The sequence below is a fragment of the Primulina eburnea genome, chromosome 10, assembly GCF_022965805.1.
Source record: "Primulina eburnea isolate SZY01 chromosome 10, ASM2296580v1, whole genome shotgun sequence".
NCBI lineage: Eukaryota > Viridiplantae > Streptophyta > Magnoliopsida > Lamiales > Gesneriaceae > Primulina > Primulina eburnea.
In genome coordinates, this window is record NC_133110.1 from 14,606,985 (window position 1) to 14,627,633 (window position 20,649).

Sequence of the window (20,649 nt, forward strand, 5' to 3'; positions counted from 1 at the left end):
AGGGCTTGTGCTCTCAACTAGCTGATATATTCATGCTAACTGCCCATGCTTTGAATCCCCTTGGAAAGCTCTTGTTTGATCTTCAATATGTTTTATTTATAAGCCCCAACAATGATATATACATTAGACACAAGAATATGACCGTTTGAAAAGTTTCTGTACTGTTTCGGGAAGTGCAACAGTCAAATTCGTCTTGCTGGAAAATTTCCCGACTGGTCAACTCAACTGGTCATTCAGTTCAACTGGTCAGCAGCTGGTTCAGTTCAGTTGGTCAACTGCTGGTTCAGTTCTGTTCAGCTGGTCAGCAGCTGGTTCAGTTCAATTCAGTTGGTCAGCTGCTGGTTCGGTTCAGTTGGCCTGGTTCAGTTCAACTGGTCTGGTTCAACTGGTTTTCAGCTGGTCTGGTTCAACTGGTCTTCAGCTGGTCTGGTTCAGCTCAATTGGTTCGGTTCAGTTCAGTTTCAGCTGGTGTGCTGAAATCAGCTATGCTGATTTCAGCTTGTGCAGAACCAAGAGCTTCATTTCCATTTATCAGCATCTTAAGCTTCTATTCACACTTTGACTTCTGAAGATGATTTTTAGATCATCGTCTTATCTTTCCAACGCATACTGAATCGCTTCGTTTCAATAACCGAGCTGAGAGATATGACCAAAATACCACAGCTGCTCAAACCCAACTTATTGCTGTTTTCGTGTCATCAGTTAGTTTATTCAGCGATCAGTTAGACCATGATAACATCCGATTTTGCATAACTTATGTGAAACACTACTTGTCCCAAATTGCGTTTTCTAATCAGTACAATTGGTGGATTGTCATTTGGATCATACTGCTGGGAGATATCATCAAATCACCTAAGCTCGCCAGAAATTCAGTTTGTGCAGAATTCAGTTTCAGCTTGCTTCTTGTGTTTGCAACTTCACACTTGAGTAAATATGTTAGAAACACAATGAAAATTTTTGTTAACATCAAAATCAAGATTTTGAACATGAAATGTTCCAACAAACCAGAAACTCTAAAATAAAACTTTTTTTTCAGTTTGAAGCTTCTGCAAAATATATCCAATGTCTTGGGTCTTCATCAACATCAGCTCTTCGTTAGTGTACTTATTAGCCTGGCTCCTTTACAAAATCCATATTCAACAGCTAATATTAAAATTACACTCAAATAAATATCCTCAAAAGAGAACAGATAACCTCATATAAATAAAATTTTCCAGCTTACTCAGGTTTATGGACTCCGCCAACAATTTTTGTTTTAATCATCTTGAAGTAAAATTCATCTGGGTTCCTCAATGCTGCTTTTTCCTTAAGTTTCTGTTATAAACACGCAGAAGAGACTTACCATAAAATAAGAACTCGCCAAATTTCGTTCATAAAATGCTACCAAAACCAACAAGACGCAGGGTAGTAGAAATTACCAGTAAAGTTTGATCCTTCTGGTGATAGGCTCGTGCACGAATGACATAATCTTTATTTTTTTTCGAGCAGCCCAAATTTCCTTCTCAAATGCCTGGTACACAAAACAAATCATCAATTGAGTGAACCGGAAATATACGTCAAAATATTTCAAAACGGGCAATAAAGAAATTAATGGCCCCAAAAAATAATCACACTTACGGTTGAGCGCGCTCCTTGTGAGCTTTTCTTGGAATAGCATTCCTTAAAGACGACATCTTTATGCTAGCAAAAAAAATTCACAGAACTTTAAAATCAATTTACGCACTTCAGAAAGGCAAAAACCACTACAGAAAACATAAAGGGCTAACAAAAATCTTGAGTTGAAATAATTTAACCGTGAAACAGCGAAGATTATCGGTACAGAAAAAAATCAACGGATTTCTTTCGTATTTACACCAAATTCAAAATAATTATTAAGCACAGAAGACTCGCCTGTGGAAAGCGGTGAAGGCTTAGGGTTTAAAGGAGACACCAATGCAGAGAATCTTGATTTGATGAAAAGTATTTTATATTGTGGCAAAAAAATTATTCTAAATTAACTAAAATTCAATCATGCAAATTGGCTTCCGGGTTGAGTGCAAAAACTTATGTGGGTTGAGTGCAAAAACTTATGTGAGACGATATCACGAATCGTATTTTGTGAGATGGATCTCTTATTTGGATCTTCCATGAAAAATATTACTTTTTATGCTAAGAGTATTATTTTTTATTGTTAATATCGGTATGGTTGACCCGTCTCACATATAAAGATTCGTGAGACCGTCTCACAAGAGAGCTACTCCTGATTGAGTATACAAATACACACACAACACACAAAATTATGATATCACAGAAATAAAAAACAAAATCTTGATATTATATTAAAAAATTGAGAAATAATTTTTATATGATTTTCTTATAATTAACTAGAATAATTACTTAAATATGATAGTATTTTATTATTTCAAATTTATGAAATTGTTAGAGATGATATCATATTTTAAAAGATTAATTTGGTTTATAAACATAAAGAAATATTTATTAGCATATGATAATTATAGACGAACCACAAATTTTATAAAAATAGGCTTTGGCGATATTTTTTATTAAACAAAATAAAATAATTTATCATTTGTTTGAGCTGATTTTTGTTACATAAAATTAGATAATGACATCAAATTTAATTACTTCAGGTCTCTTAATGTTTAATAATACTAATATCATTGTGCATGCAATTAATTGATTAGAGTTTCATTAATTTTTAGATTAAACTATGAAGATTGATATTGAAAATATTATTGATTCTTTTGTTATAGTTTGGAATTATTATTTAGATAATGAAAAGGGTAAGGCGACGGTTTTAACGACGGTTTCGTGATCCGTCACCAGAGGCTGCGTCGCATTCTATAAGCAACGGTTTTCAACTCCCGTCGCTTATAGCGACGGTTCTTTGGAAGAAGACTGTCGCTATTTTTGCGACAGTTTTAAGAAACCGTCGTTGATATTAAGCGACGGTTTGAAAAACCCGTCGCTATATTTAGCAACGGTTTTGTAAAATCAGTCGCTATATAGCGACGATTTTATGAAAACCGTTGCTTATCAAATTAAGAGACGGTTTATTTAAACTGTCGCTCTATAGCGACTGTTTTGATAAAACCTGCCGTCTTTAAAATTAAGTGACGGTTGATTGAAAACGGTCGCTAACATAGCGACGGTAGAATACAAGATCGTCGCACATGGGCGACGATTTGTGGAATTGTCGCAATCATAAACCGTCGCTAATATAGCGATTGTTTTAATAAACCCGTCGCTAAGTAAATTGTCGCTAAGTTTAATAGGCGACCGTCGCTATATAGCGATGGTTTTATTAAAACCGTCGCTACGCCTTCCGTTTTTTGTAGTGAATCGTGCTATGAATGACAGTTGTAAGTTTATCCACTCTCAAATCCAAATCACGTTCTAATAACTTCACTACTCTATTCTTCAATTCTAAAGCCATCAATATTTGTTCCTGAAGTAACAATCAATATCTCATACAATAATCGGACAACATAAATCTTTAATGGCTTATAAAAAAACATGGTCTGAATCTCTTTCAGCCTGTACAAGATCATTTTCCACGAACTTAGGAATCTCTTTATTCGTGTTTAATAGTAATTCTTGAACTTCCTTATCAAACCCATTAAAGTAAACATTGATCAACATCCAACTCAAGGCAGATTCTTGAGGCAGACCCCTGCCTAAACAAACCCCACCCAATTCAATGTTGACTATCTTACATTCAAACAACCTTTTTATCAAATCTAGAAATGCCTTATCTTCAATTTTCTCACCCAATATCAAAAACAACTTATCAATATGGCCAGAACTAAATAATTCACGATCAAATTTAACAATAAATCACCAACTTGGGTTCACCACCGAATTCTTTAATTACCAAATCGATGTGTGGCGGCCCAAGTTTGCTCGCTTGTCATAGCAAAAGGTAGCAAACCTAAAATATTATGCATAAACCATAAAAATTGTTTGAACTCTCTCCAAAGTAACTCTTTTATTACACATATATTTAAATAGAACATATTTTTAAATGTTGGTTTTCTATATATATATATATAAAACATTCAAAACAACACTCTATTTTCCCACTTTTTTCTATTATAATTTTATGGAAAATAATTTCGACAATGAAAATATAAGCTATAAACTTTACACAAATTATTGTAGTTCTTCGCAGTGAAATTTGATGGACCTGACTGCTCTAATGGCAGAGTATTTTTGGGAACTTAAAAGCATGAAATATCACTATATCGGTAACTATATCTTTTTCATTATTTATAATATTATATTATTATTTTATATAATATAACAATTTTCAGTCACACCATAAGTTCAACATGTGTTTTTCGATTCGATCACCGGTCCGGTTATGAAGGTGATCCGGTTATGAAAACATTGAAGTATACTTTTGTTTCCAACATCAGTCACATAAAAATTATGTTTCAACGTTTACGGTTGTTCCGATTAAAAAATGATGCAGTTTCCACATAATTACGAAAATTGTGCTTCCCAGATGACTACAGGATATTGTTGCACGTCCCCTCCTCAGGTTCTCATTCAAGAAATCTTCGTTATATAAGTATTCTATTCTACGTTTCCTTTCCTGTCGCCATTTATACACGGGTCTTGAAGTGGGACTAACCATTTCATCTTCACGCAGTTTGCGTTTCTTACCCCTTTTCTGCACCAATGATGCATTAAAATGATTACCCTACAGCGAAACAAGGAAAAAATGAAGCGTATAACGTACTCTCTGAAATATTGATACCTGTAACTCTTTCTGCATAGACATATCCGTGTATATTTTCTCTAGATCTTTTAACCGTTTTTTTCTAGCCTCTAGCTCTCGATATGAAGAATATGTCTTCCTGCATGTTGACCGTGTTTCTATACACGATTAAACTAAACTCCTCAGCCACAAATTCTAGTCTAACTTCCTCGATGTAGAAGTGAAACAAAAGTAATATGAAGGCCTAAAGCCAAGGAGAGACTGAAAAGAAATTTGGAAATCAACCAAAGCAAAACTCATCAAAAGGAAAAGGATTTGTGCACGGCGGACAGATAACCAACCATTTGATTCGATAAATTTAGGTTCTACAAGAAACAGAAAAGTCATTTGGAATAAAACTAAATACCCAAAATCAAAGTAGAAAGATACAACATAGAAAAAGGATTAAATTTTAGGAAAATGCAGCAAAGATTGCCAACAAGCAAGACCCTTTAGGAAATATGATAGATAGTAGTTCATGATACAAGAAACATCAGTTGGGTTTAAATGCTCTAGCACTTGTGCATCAATTCGATTTCTTGAACCAAAGTTCGTCAAGTGGCAAGGATAAATGATGGAGAAAAGTATCATCCCCTAATTCCCATATAATTTATACAAAGATACAGCACTCACAATGACGGGATAGTATTGATCTCTGGGAAGAAATAGAAGCCGGTAGAAAGTCCAGACAAGACAAAAAGGACACACGGCCATAAATATTTATCATGCACGCATAAATAGAATTATAATTAACTCACATAGCATGCGATTGATATTCCCAATTGGTATATATTTGTGACTAACAAATCCAAAAAAGTTTTTGAATAGAAAACTCGAACAATAGCAGGGAATACCAAAGAAGTATAAATTGAAAACTAAATTCAATAAGAAAAATAAGATATTATGACAAGGCACCAAATATCATCGTATTCAATCAACAAGTGAGGTATTGATAACTTAAAGGGGGGTAAAGTATGGGTGGTGAAGAGACAAATGAAAGAGTTGTGAGGACAGGCGGACTAAAGCAAATTATTTCTGATTGTCAAGGAAAATTTATAGTCCACTTCGTTTTTGCTATATAGCTTATGGATTGACAGTAATTGTAGAACCCGTAATTAGACTGCGTATAAGTCCTGCATAATTCTAGTATTTTAAATTTAATTGACTTCATTGCATGAGTATTTAAGTGTTTTCTTTGAAGTTAATTATTTTATCCAGTAGTTTAGATTTTTTTCTTTTCAGTTAATTCGGTGAGGGCGGACCGGAGTTGGAGTAAAGAGATAAAATTTACTAGTAAGAAAACATTTTCTAAAATTTATATAAGATAAATAATGAGTAAATTTATTGTAAAAGAAGATTAAGGAATTATTTGAATAAGTGGAGATGAGTAGTAAATAGAGTTTAATAATTAATTCCTTAATTCTTTTAATATTTAATGAGTAGATAAAACACTAAAGAGTTAAAATACAATATTCAAGAAATATTTTCCCTCCTCTTTTATTATAATTTTCGGCCCCTTTTTATTTAATTTAAAATTTGTTAACAACTCAATTCCTTGATCCCTTCCTTATCCATTTTTGGGAGATGAATTCCTCACAATTTTTAATCCACATTTCATTGATAACTAAGCAATATTCCATATCTTTTGTTTGATAAGAAAATCGGCCCTCTGCCCATTTTAAAAGATTTAGTTGTGATTTTTCAACTCATTCTTTAATTATTCCCCCCTTAAACTTTTCTAGAAAGATATATTCTCTCAACTTTTAAATCACTAGCAAGATTTAATTAAACCATTTCCCCCTTTGCACCTAGACCTTAAAATCGTCCTTATGCACCTCTAGAATCCTCAAGAAAAATCTTTGATATCATTCTATTTCCTTATCACTCAAACTAGTAGATAGAAAGAATATTTCCCTTCCCTTTTATCTTGTATCTTCCCATTTAATTCCTAAACTCCCTCCCACTCCATAATCTCGAAAATTTGAGTCTCCTTTAGCACTAAAAATCGTGAGAGACTAGGGTAAAATTAAGGAAGAAAAGCAAGAAAGAAAACAAGAGAAGCAACTCCGTCTCCTCCGCGCCGTATCGTCTATTCTTTTCGTTTTTCTTTCAAACGAAAACCAAGGCACGTGTATATCTTTCTTGCTCTTAAATCAAGTCTTACTTTTATTTTTAAACATCACTTGTACATGATTTTTATACGAGAAAACCGAAATACATGAGAAGGAATTTCGAAATGCATGTGCAGATTTTTCTGTTATCTTTCCTTGCTTCACGGTTTTGCTTGTTTTTGTATATTCAGGTGTTTGTCTTGATTCCAGGCTCCCAAGGCGACATCTATACATGTAATAGGATGCATTAGGACCATGTTGGTCCATTCAAACAAGCCCCATGCATGATGAAATCCGAAATGACAACAGCTTTCCATCGTTGCCATTTTGTGCTTCGAAAGTTCGGTTTTAATGTAAAGGGGAAAGGATCTGATCTTGGCTGCCCCAAGGGCCTATAGCCATGGTTAGATCACTTCCCTAGCATGTCTAAGACGTGACTAAGTCGCCCTTTTGGTGTCTTGGTCCATGGTGAAAAGGTTTTCAATTAAAACGCAAGAACAGCCCCATCGATCATCAAAAATTCTGGCTGTTTGTGTGAGTTGAGTTTCGATTTCTTGAGTGTTGTGTGGATCTTTGTTGGCTTCTAGCCCTTAACCACGGTTCATACAATACCCCTTTATGTCTAGATTGTGCCATGGTCAATTAAATGGCCACTGGAATTGTCCATGACAGCAAGAAGCGTCGCAACACCCCACGTGCAGAATTGTGTGCTCGGGTGAATCTTTTCGGTTGGTTGCTGGAATGAGGCAAATTGTGGCTGGCCTAGGGCCCTAAGCCATGGTTCAAATCATTCATGGGGATGTCGGTAAGAGTCTCTGGTCGGTGTTTCAAGCCCCAATGGCCGGTAGTCTCTAAAACGACACAGGATACGCGATTGCACAGCAGCTGTAATTTGACAGCAAGTGGTGCCGTCGTTCGGAGGCTCGTTTGAGTTGTTGGTTGGCTTTTAGCCTATGGACTTGGACTGGACCGTGCCTCATCAAGTTAGAAAGGTCATGTTTTTGGCCGTTTGTGATTCGGATCATTTTTGAGGTCGTACGAGAAGTTACGGTGCGATGTGCCAAATTGACTCTCGAAAGAGCGTTTCATGTTTTGGCCTCCATTCACCTAGATTTCGACCCTCACTATTTTAGTAGCATTAATTCATAATTTTTGGCGTATTTTAATCATGACTATATGATGGTTCAGTGTTGGTTTGGGTCGGTTCGGAGTCATGATTAAATACGAAGTCGTTAGACGTAATGGTCGCATTTTCGAACTTAGTTGCATAGTTTGGTCAAGTAAAAGCTATTGCATATTTTTCATGGCATATTTAGGTTGCAGAGAGCCTGGGAACGATCCAATCCAGTCGGTAAAATAGTACAGGATATTTCATCATGACATTTAATTATATTACGTGCATAAAAATAGAAAATACTTATTTTTGAGATTTATGTGATATTGCTTGTGGTCAATTCACTATCATGGGAGCATTATTTTACCCGGTAGTCAGTTACCGGTCAGTTCAGTTTGGTACCACCCGGTCACCAGTGATCGGACAGTTCATTTCAGTTTGGTACCACCTGATTGCCAGTGATCGGTCAGTTCAGTTCAGTGCAGAGGCCACTTTCGTAGACCATAATCTCAACAGAAACTTATTTCCTATTATTTCAGTACAGGGATCCAAGGAGAAAATTTTTTTACTATGATTTTTCGGTTAAGTTATGCACGTATTATAATTGCTCAGTACAAGTTATTTTCAGTATGTCTCATGACATGATATTTTATCCCATGCAAATTTTAATATAGTATTTACTCGCTATCTACGATATATGCATGCTGAGTCTTTAGGCTCACTAGACTTGATTGTTGTAGGTACTGATGAGCATGGGGCCGAGGCCGGGGACCAGTGAGCCAGCTTGGGTCGGCAGTAGTGGCACCCGAGGACCTCATTTCAGCACTTACCATTTTATGCAAACATTTTTATCCGTTGTTGAATATTTTTAACTTGTTATTTTTGCAAACAAATATTTACTTCCGCTGCCATTTTGAATATCAAGCTTTGTTTATCGGTTTAGTTATGAATGAGGCAATTTAATTATTTAAAAAGAAAATTTTTAATTTTCCGCAAATTTTCAAGCAAAGATTTTCGGTCCTTCACAGTTGGTATCAGAGCCTATGTTCTTGTAAAGAGTTACACTACTACTGACCACCAGAAGCTCACGAAGTCACGTCTTCGGTCTGTAAGTTTTACATTTCAGCATTTTATTTATAGCATGGATTATTCAACAGCATGTCTTCATGAGATATATATTACGTCTAGATTTTTCATTGTTCAGCATTTGGATTTAAATAAATTATGGAATTATGCATGTTAGTTACGTATGGGTTATGTATGGAACAGTATGCCCCCTAGACGCCAAGTTGGACGCCCGAGAGGTGGCGAGGAGCGCCGTCATGAGGACGGTGAGGATCGTAGGCGGGAGGAAGACTTACCTCCACCCCTCCGCCTGATATGAATGCCCAGATGCTAGTTGGGATGAACAGGTTTTTCGCACAGTTTGCGGGGAACAATGTCGTTGCCACTGCCGCAGCCAGGCCGACAGGGCCCGAGGCTGTCTACGAGAGGTTTATGAAGATGCGTCCGAAGGAGTTTTCTGGGACGTCTGACCCCATGATTGCCCAGGGAAGGATCAAATCCCTCGAGGTTATCTTCGAGTTCATGGAGCTTGGAGATGCAGACAGAGTCCGTTGTGCCACCTACTTATTCAGTGCAGATGCCCGCTTTTGGTGGGAAAGAGCGTCAGTAGCCTTGAACTTGGCTACACTGACATGGACACGTTTCACGGAGGTCTTCTACTCCAAATATTTTGTCGAGGAAGTGCGCACCAGGTTGACCACCGAGTTCATGAGCTTGAGACAGGGTGATATGACGGTTACGGAGTTCATTCGTAAGTTCGAGAGAGGCTGTCATTTTGTGCCCCTGATCGCGAACGATGCTAAAGCCAAGATGATGCATTTCCTGGTGGGTCTACGGCCGATCTTACGCCGTGATGTTAGGGTGTCTGGCCCTACTACTTATGAGGTTGCAGTCTCCAAAGCTCTAGCTGCAGAACAGGATCTGCGGGATATCGAGAAGGATCGCCAGGGCAAGCACACAGTCCAGGTACCACACCGTCCTCTTCCTCATCAGCAGCAAAACAAGAGGCCATTTCATGTGCCGCCTAGGAACAGAGGCCAGCAGCAGCGGGGACGCCCAGCACCGAGGACTTTTGAGCACCCAGTCTGTCTCAGGTGCTCACGCCGCCATCCTGGAGCATGTATGTCTGGCTCAGGGAAGTGTTTTAAGTGTGGCAGTCCAGACCACATGTTGCTGCAGTGCCCTCAGAGGAATCTGCCTACCCAAGGCAGAGTTTTTGCTCTCCACGCCACGGAAACGAACCCGGAGACTATGTTGATGACAGGTATCTTTAAGCTTTAAGTTATTATTCGAATTTCAGCGTTTTGGGAACCGGAATTAAGATTTTTGAACTTAGAACTGTTATAGGATTGCATGCTCTACTCAGATTTATTTTGGGGATTTAAGTTAGAAGAACTATGACCTTTGCATGTCTATAAGTTTAGTCCTTTTAACTATTGGATTCAACTTAGAGTTCCGATCTTTCAGGGAGAATTTTTATATCTGGTTCCGTTACCAAGGCCTTGATAGATTCAGGGGCCACTCACTCGTTTATTTCGGAGGTCTTTGCGAACTTTCTCAAGATCAAGACCATTGGGCTAGACATAGCCTTTTCAGTAGTATTGCCGTCAGGCGAGGAGATGTCAGCCACCAATGTTATCCGCGATATAGATCTGGAGCTGCACGGTAATCTAGTTTATGCGGATCTGATCGTACAACCGATGCCAGAATTTGACATCATCCTGGGGATGGACTGGCTATTGCGGAACAGAGTTTTGATCGATTTTCAGCGGAGATCTATTATAGTCCGACCGCCTGGAATGGAGCAGTTCTTATTTGAGCCGGACATGTACTTTTCTTTACCGCGCATTATTCCGTATGTTCAGGCTAGGAAACTCATGCATAGAGGGTGTCGGGCGTTTCTAGCAACCTTTGTATTGGTCCCCGAGGAACCCAACCAGTCAGCCTCAGCTGTTCCGATTGTCAGAGATTTCTTAGACGTTTTTCCCGAAGACGTCTCTGGTATGCCACCCGAGAGAGAGGTGGAGTTTTCCATTGAGCTTATGCCAGGTACGGCTCCGATCTCCAAAGCGCCGTACTGATTAGCACCGACAGAGATGGCAGAGCTTAAGAAGCAGATTCAGGAACTACTCGACAAGGAGTTCATTCGCCCGAGTTTTTCACCTTGGGGCGCACCAGTCTTGTTTGTTAAGAAGAAGGATGGCACAATGAGGCTTTGAATTGATTACCGGGAGTTGAACAGGGTCACAGTGAAGAACAAGTACCCACTTCCGAGGATAGAAGATCTGTTTGACTAGTTGCAGGGAGCTTCGATTTTCTCCAAGATTGATCTGCGTTCAGGTTATCACCAGTTGAGGGTGAAGGACGCCGATGTTTCGAAGACAGCTTTCAGGACTCATTATGGCCACTACGAGTTCCTTGTGATGCCGTTCGGTCTAACGAATGCGCCAGCGATCTTCATGGATCTCATGAATCGCGTATTTCAGCCGTATCTTGACCAGTTTGTGATAGTGTTCATAGACGACATTCTCGTCTACTCCAAGAGTCAAGAGGATCACAGCAGGCACTTGACTACAGTGTTGCAGACCTTGCAGAAGCATAAGTTGTTCTCAAAGTTTAGTAAGTGCGAATTCTGGTTAGAGAAGGTGGCGTTCTTAGGCCACATCGTTTCTAGCAATGGTATTGAGGTGGACCCAGCGAAGGTTGCAGCAGTCAGAGATTGGGTTGTGCCACAGAATGCATCCGAGATTCGCAGTTTTCTTGGGTTAGCAGGATATTACAGAAAATTAATTCAGGGATTCTCCTCCATTGCCGTTCCACTCACATCCTTGACAAAGAAGAATGTGAAGTTTGTGTGGAGCGACGATTGTCAGAAGAGCTTTGATACTTTGAAGCAAGCTCTTATCTCCGCACCAGTTTTGGCCATGCCGTCAGGGCCCGAGGAGTTTGTCCTTTATACCGATGCTTCGAAGCTCGGTTTAGGTGCAGTTTTGATGAAGCATGGGAAAGTGATAGCGTATGCTTCTCGACAGTTGAAAATCCACGAGAAGAATTACCCCACCCATGATCTAGAGTTGGCCGCAGTAGTTTTTGCCTTGAAGATTTGGAGGCATTATTTGTATGGAGAGAAGTGCCAGATCTTTATCGACCACAAGAGCCTCAAGTATTTCTTTATGCAGAAGGAGCTGAACATGCGTCAGAGGCGTTGGTTGGAGCTTGAGAAGGATTATGACTGTGACATTAGCTACCACCCGGGTAAAGCTAATGTAGTGGCGGATGCATTGAGCAGAAAAGTTGCAGTGATGACTCATTTGACAGTTTCGAGACCTCTTCAGCTTGAGATGCAGAGGTTTGATCTGGAGACTTATCCTAGAGGTAGAGTTCCCCGTCTATCTACCTTGACCATTCAGTCTTCCCTTCTTGACCGTATTCGCAGTGGTCAGTCAGCAGATCAGCAATTGGCACAGTTGAAGAAGAGAGATGAAGCCAAGGGTAGTGTCTTGTATACAGTCACCGACGGTATTGTGAGATACCGAGACAAGATGTGGGTTCCTAGCAGTGGTTCTATTCGAGGAGATATTCTATCAGAGACCCACATGTCCCCGTACTCTATTCACCCTGGGAGTACGAAGATGTAAAAAGATCTGCAGTTGTTGTATTGGTGGCCTGGGATGAAGAAAGAAATCAGATGTTTTGTGTCCGAATGTCTGACTTGTCAGTTAGTGAAGGCGGAGCATCAGAGACCAGCAGGTTTGCTCAAGCCTCTCCCTATTCTCGAGTGGAAGTGGGAGAATGTTACCATGGACTTTGTGACCGGATTGCCGAAGTCAGCCAGGGGATCGAATGCTATTTGGGTGATTGTAGATCGTCTTACCAAATCAGCGCACTTCTTGTCTATTAAGACGACTTTCACCATGGTTCAGTATGCAGAGTTGTATAACCGAGAGATAGTCCGACTTCATGGTGTTCCAGTTTCGATCGTATCTGACAGAGATCCTAGATTCACTTCCTCCTTTTGGAAGAGTTTACATTTGACCATGGGTACGAAGCTGCTGTTTAGCACAGCTTTCCATCCGCAGACAGATGGACAGTCAGAGCGAGTCCTTCAGATTTTGGAGGATCTTCTCCGTGCTTACGTCATTGATTTCTCTGGGAGTTGGAAGTCGAACTTGCCATTGGTAGAGTTCACCTATAACAACAGTTTCCAGTCTTCTATTGGTATGGCTCCGTACGAAGCACTGTATGGCCGCAAGTGCAGATCTCCTGTTCATTGGGACGAAGTAGGAGAGAGAGCAGAGTTGGGTCCAGAGATTATTCAGCAGGCTGCCGATGTAGGAGTCAGGATCCGTGATAGGATGAGGACTGCTCAGAGTCGACAGAAGAGCTATGCAGATCAGAGAAGGAGAGATTTAGAGTTTGCAGTGGGCGACCATGTTTTTGTGAGCACCTATGAAAGGTGTCATGCGATTTGGGAAGAAAGGGAAGCTCAGTCCAAGATTCATTGGACCGTTTGAGATACTTGACAGAGTTGGGACGCTAGCTTATCGTGTTGCTCTTCCGCCGAATCTGGCTGGAATACACAATGTGTTCCACGTCTCCATGCTGAGGAAGTATATGGAGAATTCTTCGCATGTGCTGAACTTTGAGCCATTGCAGCTTACTCCGAACTTGTCTTATGAGGAGAGACCAGTGCAGATCCTAGACAGATAGGAGAAGAAGCTTCGGAACAAGTTGGTTAAGCGAGTCAAAGTCAAGTGGCTCAACCATTCGAAGGAGGAAGCTACATGGGAGTCGGAGCCAGAAATGAGGAGTCGGTACCCCGAGTTATTCGGTGAGTTCTAATTTCGAGGACGAAATTTCTTTTAAGGGGGGGGGGGAGAGTTGTAGAACCCGTAATTAGACTGCGTATAAGCCATGCATAATTCTAGTATTTTAAATTTAATTGACTTCATTGCATGAGTATTTAAGTGTTTTCTTTAAAGTTAATTATTTTATCCAGTAGTTTAGATTTTTTTCTTTTCAGTTAATTCGGTGAGGCCGGACCGGAGTTGGAGTAAAGAGATAAAATTTACTAGTAAGAAAACATTTTCTAAAATTTATTTAAGATAAATAATGAGTAAATTTATTGTAAAAGAAAGTTTAAGGAATTATGTGAATAGGTGGAGATGAGTAGTAAATAGAGTTTAATAATTAATTCCTTAATTCTTTTAAATATTTAATGAGTAGATAAAACACTAAAGAGTTAAAATACAATATTCAAGAAATATTTTCCCTCCTCTTTTATTATAATTTTCGGCCCCTTTTTATTTAATTTAAAATTTGTTAACAACTCAATTCCTTGATCCCTTCCTTATCCATTTTTGGGAGATGAATTCCTCACCATTTTTAATCCACATTTAATTGATAACTAAGCAATATTCCATCTATTTTGTTTGATAAGAAAATCGGCCGTCTCCCCATTTTAAAAGATTTAGTTGTGACTTTTCAACTCATTCTTTAATTATTCTCCCTTAAACTTTTCTAGATAGATAGATTCTCTCAACTTTTAAATCACTAGCAAGATTTAATTAAACCATTTCCCCCTTTGCACCTAGACCTTAAAATCGTCCTTATGCACCTCTAGAATCCTCAAGAAAAATCTTTGATATCATTCTATTTCCTTATCACTCAAACTAGTAGATGGAAATAATATTTCCCTTCCCTTTTATCATGTATCTTCCCATTTAATTTCCTAGACTCCCTCCCACTCCATAATCTCGAAAATTTGAGTCTCCTTCAGCACTAAAAATCGTGAGAGGCTAGGGTAAAATTAAGAAGAAAAGCAAGAAAGAAAACAAAAGAAGCAACTCCGTCTCCTCCGCGCCGTATCGTCTATTCTTTTCGTTTTTCTTTCAAACGAAAACCAAGGTTTGTGTATATCTTTCTTGCTCTTCAATCAAGTCTTACTATTATTTTTAAACTTCACTTGTACATGATTTTTATACGAGAAAACCGAAATACATGAGAAGGAATTTCGAAATGCATGTGCAGATTTTTCTGTTATCTTTCCTTGCTTCACGATTTTGCTTGTTTTTGTATATTCAGGTGTTTGGCTCGATTCCAGGCTCCCAAGGCGACATCTAGACATGTAATAGGATGCATTAAGACCATGTTGGTCCATTCAAACAAGCCCCATGCACGATGAAATCCGAAATGACAGCAGCTTTCCGTCGTTGCCATTTTGTGCTTCGAAAGTTCGGTTTTGCTGTCAAGGGGAAAGGATCTGATCTTGGCTGCCCCAAGGGCCTATAGCCATGGTTAGATCACTTCTCTAGCATGTCTAAGACGTGACTAAGTCGCCCTTTTGGTGTCTTGGTCCATGGTGAAAAGGTTTTCAATTAAAACGCAATAACAGCCCCATCGATCATCGAATATTCTGGATGTTTGTGTGAGTTGAGTTTCGATTTCTTGAGTGTTGTGTGGATCTTGGTTGGCTTCTAGCCCTTAAACACAGTTCATACAATACCCCTTGATGTCTATATCGTGCCATGGTCAATTAAATGGCCACTGGAATGGTCCATGAAAGCAAGAAGCGTCGCAACACCCCACGCACAAAATTGTGTGCTCGGGTGAATCTTTTCGGTTGGTTGCTGGAATGAGGCAAATTTTGGCTGGCCTAGGGCCCTTAGCCATGGTTCAAATCATTCCATGGGATGTTGGTAAGAGTCTCTGGTCGGTGTTTCAAGCCCCAATGGCCGGTAGTCTCGAAAAAGACACAGGATACGTGATTGCACAGCTGCTTAATTTTACAGCAAGTGGTGCCGTTGTTTGGAGGCTCGTTTGAGTTCTTGGTTGGCTTTTAGCCTATTGCCTTGAACTGGACAGTGCCTCATCAAGTTAGGAAGGTCATATTTTTGGCCGTTCGTTATTTGGATCATTTATGAGGTCGTACGAGAAGTTACGGTGCGATGTGCCAAATTGACTCTCGAAAGAACGTTTCATGTTTTGGCCTTCATTCACCTAGATTTCGACCCTCACTATTTTAGTAGCATTAATTCATCATTTTTAGCGTATTTTAATCATGACTATATGATGGTTCAGTGTTTGTTCGGGTCGGTTCGGAGTCATGATTAAATACGAAGTCGTTAGACGTAATGGTCGCATTTTCGAACTTAGTTGCATAGTTTGGTCAAGTAAAAGCTATTGCATATTTTTCATGGCATATTTAGGTTGCAGCGAGCCTGGGAGCGATCCAATCCAGTCGGTAAAATAGTACAGGATATTTCATCATGACATTTAATTATATTACGTGCATAAAAATAGAAAATACTTATTTTTGAGATTTATGCGATATTGCTTGTGGTCAATTCACTATCATGGGAGCATTATTTTACCCGGTAGTCAGTTACCGGTCAGTTCAGTTTGGTACCACCCGGTCACCAGTGATCGGACAGTTCAGTTCAGTTTGGTACCACTCGATCGCGAGTGATCGGACAATTCAGTTCAGTGCAGAGGCCACTTGCGTAGACCATAATCTCAACAGAAAATTATTTCCTATTATTTCAGTACAGGGCTCCAAAGAGCAAACATTTTTACTATGATTTTTCAGTTCAGTTATGCACGTATTATAATTGCTCAGTACAAGTTATTTTCAGTATGCCTCATGACATGATATTTTATCCCATGCAAATTTTAATATAGTATTTATTCGCTATCTACGATATATGCATGCTGAGTCTTTAGGCTCACTAGACTTGATTGTTGTAGGTACTGATGAGCATGGGGCCGAGGGCGGGGACCAGTGAGCCAGCTTGGGTCGGCAGTAGTGGCACCCGAGGACCTCATTTCAGCACTTACCATTTTATGCAAACATTTTTATCCGTTGTTGAATATTTTTAACTTGTTATTTTTGCAAACAAATATTTACTTCCGTTGCCATTTTGAATATCAAGCTTTGTTTATCGGTTTAGTTATGAATGAGGCATTTTAATTATTTAAAAAGAAAATTTTTAATTTTCCGCAAATTTTCAAGCAAGGATTTTCGGGCCTTCACAGTAATGATATCATTCGGTACTCGGTAGGGATCTTAATTGTGGGGAAGCAAGTAGAAACAGGTTATCAACCTGGCAATCCAATTTCGTAGGAGGAAATTGACTAAAAAAAATAGCTTTCAGTACCTCAAAATAACTTCAGGCAAGTCTTTAAAAGCTGATGGGTTCCCTTGTTCTGAAACTTTTTTGCGTACTTCTCTTGCCTCCTCCCTAGAAAGAGAATCAACAGCCAGCCAACATACTTCATGAAACACAAAAATATCTACTAAGCTCAAAATGCTATACTACTGAGCAATATTTGCCCTGCACCATTTTATGCATTAATACTTTGTGTGACAAGTACATTACCACCAAATCACTGTCTTGGATGAAAAAAATCTGTCATTTGCAGACACACAAGTGTAAACATGGAATTCAAGTGATTTAAACAGAAGTTCCAGAGAAGACAGTCTCATTGCCCCTTGGTCATTGAACTTTTGAAATTGGCCTTCGGATAGTTTTATCTTAATTGCCTAGATTACATATGTAAAGGCCCTAAAACTTTTTGCTTTAAAATTTGCGGAAAATTAAAAATTTTCTTTTTAAAATAAATGTAATACCTCATTCATACCAAAAACTGATAAAATGTTTTAACGTTCAAAATTGCAGCGGAAGAAATAAAGTTGCCAAAAATAACAAATTAAAAATATCCAACAACCGATAAAAATGTTTGCGGAACAAAATAACAACTGCTGCACTGAGGTCCTCGCGTGCCACTACTGCCGACCCAAGCTGGCTCACTGGTCCCCGCCCTCGGCCCTGGCCTCATCAGTACCTACAACAATCAATTCTAGTGAGCCTAAAGACTCAGCATGCATATATCGTAGGTAACGAGTAAAAATCTGAATTAAAATGTGCATGGGATAAAATATCATGTTATGAGGCATGCTGAAAATAATCTGTACTGAGCAATTATAATACGTGCATAACTGAACTGATAATAACAGTAAAAATGTTCGCTCCTTGGAGCCTGTACTGAAATAACTGGTAAAATTTTCTGTTGAGATTATGTTTTACGCTTGTGGCCACTGCACTAAGCTGAAACTGGTCGGTAACTGGCTACCGGAGAGGCTGAAACTGAAACTGAAACTGATCTGACCGGTCACTGGCGACCGGATGGTACCAAACTGAACTGAGCGGTCACTGGCGACCGTATAAAATATCACTCCCACATAGTGAATGAACCACAAGCCATATCGCATAAATCTCAAAAATAATCATTTTATATTTAATGCACGTAAAATAATTAACTGGCATAATGAAAATTCCTGTATATTTCACCAACTGGATTGGATTGGATCGTCCCCAGGATCGCTGCAACCTAAATATGCCATGAAAAATATGCAATGGAATAAACTTGACCAACTATGCAATTACGCTCAAAGGATGCGACAATTACGTCTAACGACCTCGCATTTTAATCATGACTTTAAACCAACCTGAACCAACACTGAACCAACATGACGTCATGATTAAAATACGCTTAAAATTATGAATTTATGCTCCTAAAATTATGAGGGTCGAAATCTAGGTGAAATGGAGGCCAAAACATGAAATGCTCTTTCGAGAGTCAATTTGGCACATCGCACCGTAAATTCTCGAACGACCTCAAAAATGATCCGAATGACAAACAATCGAAAACATGACCTTCCTAACTCAATGAGGCACTGTCCAGTCCAAGGCCATGGGCTAAAAGCCAACCGAGAACTCAAACAAGCCTCCTAATTGACACAGCATGTTGCTGTAAATTCCAGCAGCTGCGCATTCGCTTGTCTTGTGTTGGTTTCGAGTCTATCGGCCATTGGGGCGTGGACCACCGACCAGAGACCCTTAACAACATCCTAAGGAGTGATTTGAACCATGGTTAAGGGCCCTAGGACAGCCACAATCCAAAACACACCAGCCACACCCGAAAAACTCAACCCGAGGGCATCATTCTGCACGCGTGCAGTGTTTTGTTTTGGTTGATGTCTCGTGTCGTTCCAGTGGCCATTTGATTGGCCATGGCACGATCTAGACATCTAGGGGCATGGGATGAACCGTGGCTAAGGGCCATAGGTCAACCAAGATCCACACCAAACCACACAATTCGAAATAAACTTGCTGTCAAAACCGATAGCCGAGAAGGGAGGGGGCTGTTCTTGATGTTTTGTTTAAAAACCGAGGAGCCATGGACCAAGCCACCAAAAGGGCGACTTAGTCACGTCTTAGACGTGCTAGGGGAGTGATCCAACCATGGCTATGAGCCCTAGGGCAGCCAAGATCAGACTCAATCCCCTTGACAGCAAATCTGAATTTTCGAAGCACATAAGATGCAAGGGGAAAGGTTGCTGTCATTTCTGAATTCCCAGCGCTATGGGGCTGCATGAATGGACAAACACGATCCTAATACATCCTATTACATGTCTAGGAGTCACCTTGGGAGCCTGGAGTCGAGCCATCCACCTGAAACCATCAAAACTCATAAAAGCGTGAGATGCACAAGGAGGGGCCGAAAAATCTGCATGCATTTCTTTTGAAAAAAACTGATATAAATTTCGGTTTTTGCACATAAAAGATGATCATGTGATGTTAAATAAATGGTAATAGCACTTGATTGAGGTTTTGAAAGAATCTAGACATGCCTGGTTCGTTTTAAATGAAAAAAGAATTAAATGACGGCGACGCGGCACGGAGGAGACGGAGCGCTTTCTTCCTTCTTTTTCTCTCTTCTTTCTCACTAATCTCTCGATTATTTTCTTGGTTGGCACTACTGAAATGCTCTCTGAATTTCGGTCATGGGAGAGGGGAAATGGTAGATAGGAGAGTGAGGTGAGATCCACTAAAAAAGGATACAAAGGGTATGACCAAATCTCCTTTCTTTTGAAATTTGAAATGTTGTTTGATATCAAATGATTTTGAGGGGATATTGGGGTGCACTTGGTCGATCAAAAGTCTAGGTGCAAAGGGAAAAATAGTTTAATTAAATATTGTTAGTGATTTAAAAGTTGGGGAAGATATTTATCAACAAAGATTAAGGGAAGATAATTAGAGAATAAATTGCCCAACCAATAAAATCTTTTAAAATAAAAGGAGGGGGCCGATTTCTTGGTCTCCAAAATGGGGTAGAAAATGTTTAGTAAATAAATTACTTGGTGATAAAAGGAAAGATAAAGATTTCCTATCAAAATGGTTGAGGAAGGAATCAAGAAAGATGAGTTGAAAAACAAATTAAATCTTTCAAGATGGTGGCCGATTTTTATTAATTAAATGGAATAATATTGCTTAGCTAGACATGGTAGAATGTTGCTTAAATAATAAAATTATCTACCATGGAATGGATAGGCACGAAAAGGTACTAATTAAATGGGGTGCCAACTAATTAATTAAATTAAATCAAATGGCCGAAAATTTTAATAAAAGAGGAGGTAAAATATTTCTTAAATATTGTACTTTAAATCTTTAGTGTTTTACCTACTCATTAAATATTTTAAAGAATTAAGGAATTAATTATTGAACTCAATTTACTACTTATCTTAACTCATTTAA

General features: G+C 39.1%; 1 protein-coding gene and 1 pseudogene across 1 annotated transcript in view; both read right to left on the reverse strand.

Annotated features, from left to right (window-relative positions):
- The window catches only part of LOC140803843 (probable U3 small nucleolar RNA-associated protein 11), an 86,801-nt pseudogene extending 85,128 nt beyond the window's left edge, over positions 1–1,673 (reverse strand).
- A 1,643-nt stretch (positions 1,674–3,316) lies between these two features.
- LOC140842921 (probable U3 small nucleolar RNA-associated protein 11) overlaps positions 3,317–20,649 on the reverse strand; it is a 185,619-nt gene continuing 168,286 nt past the window's right edge. The window contains exons 6-10 of the mRNA XM_073211125.1: positions 17,209–17,292; positions 4,763–4,862; positions 4,490–4,675; positions 3,517–3,711; positions 3,317–3,448 (exon numbers count right to left, since the gene is read on the reverse strand). Of these exons, the coding sequence (XP_073067226.1) occupies positions 3,317–3,448; positions 3,517–3,711; positions 4,490–4,675; positions 4,763–4,862; positions 17,209–17,292 (697 nt within the window). The remainder of the gene's footprint in view (positions 3,449–3,516; positions 3,712–4,489; positions 4,676–4,762; positions 4,863–17,208; positions 17,293–20,649) is intronic.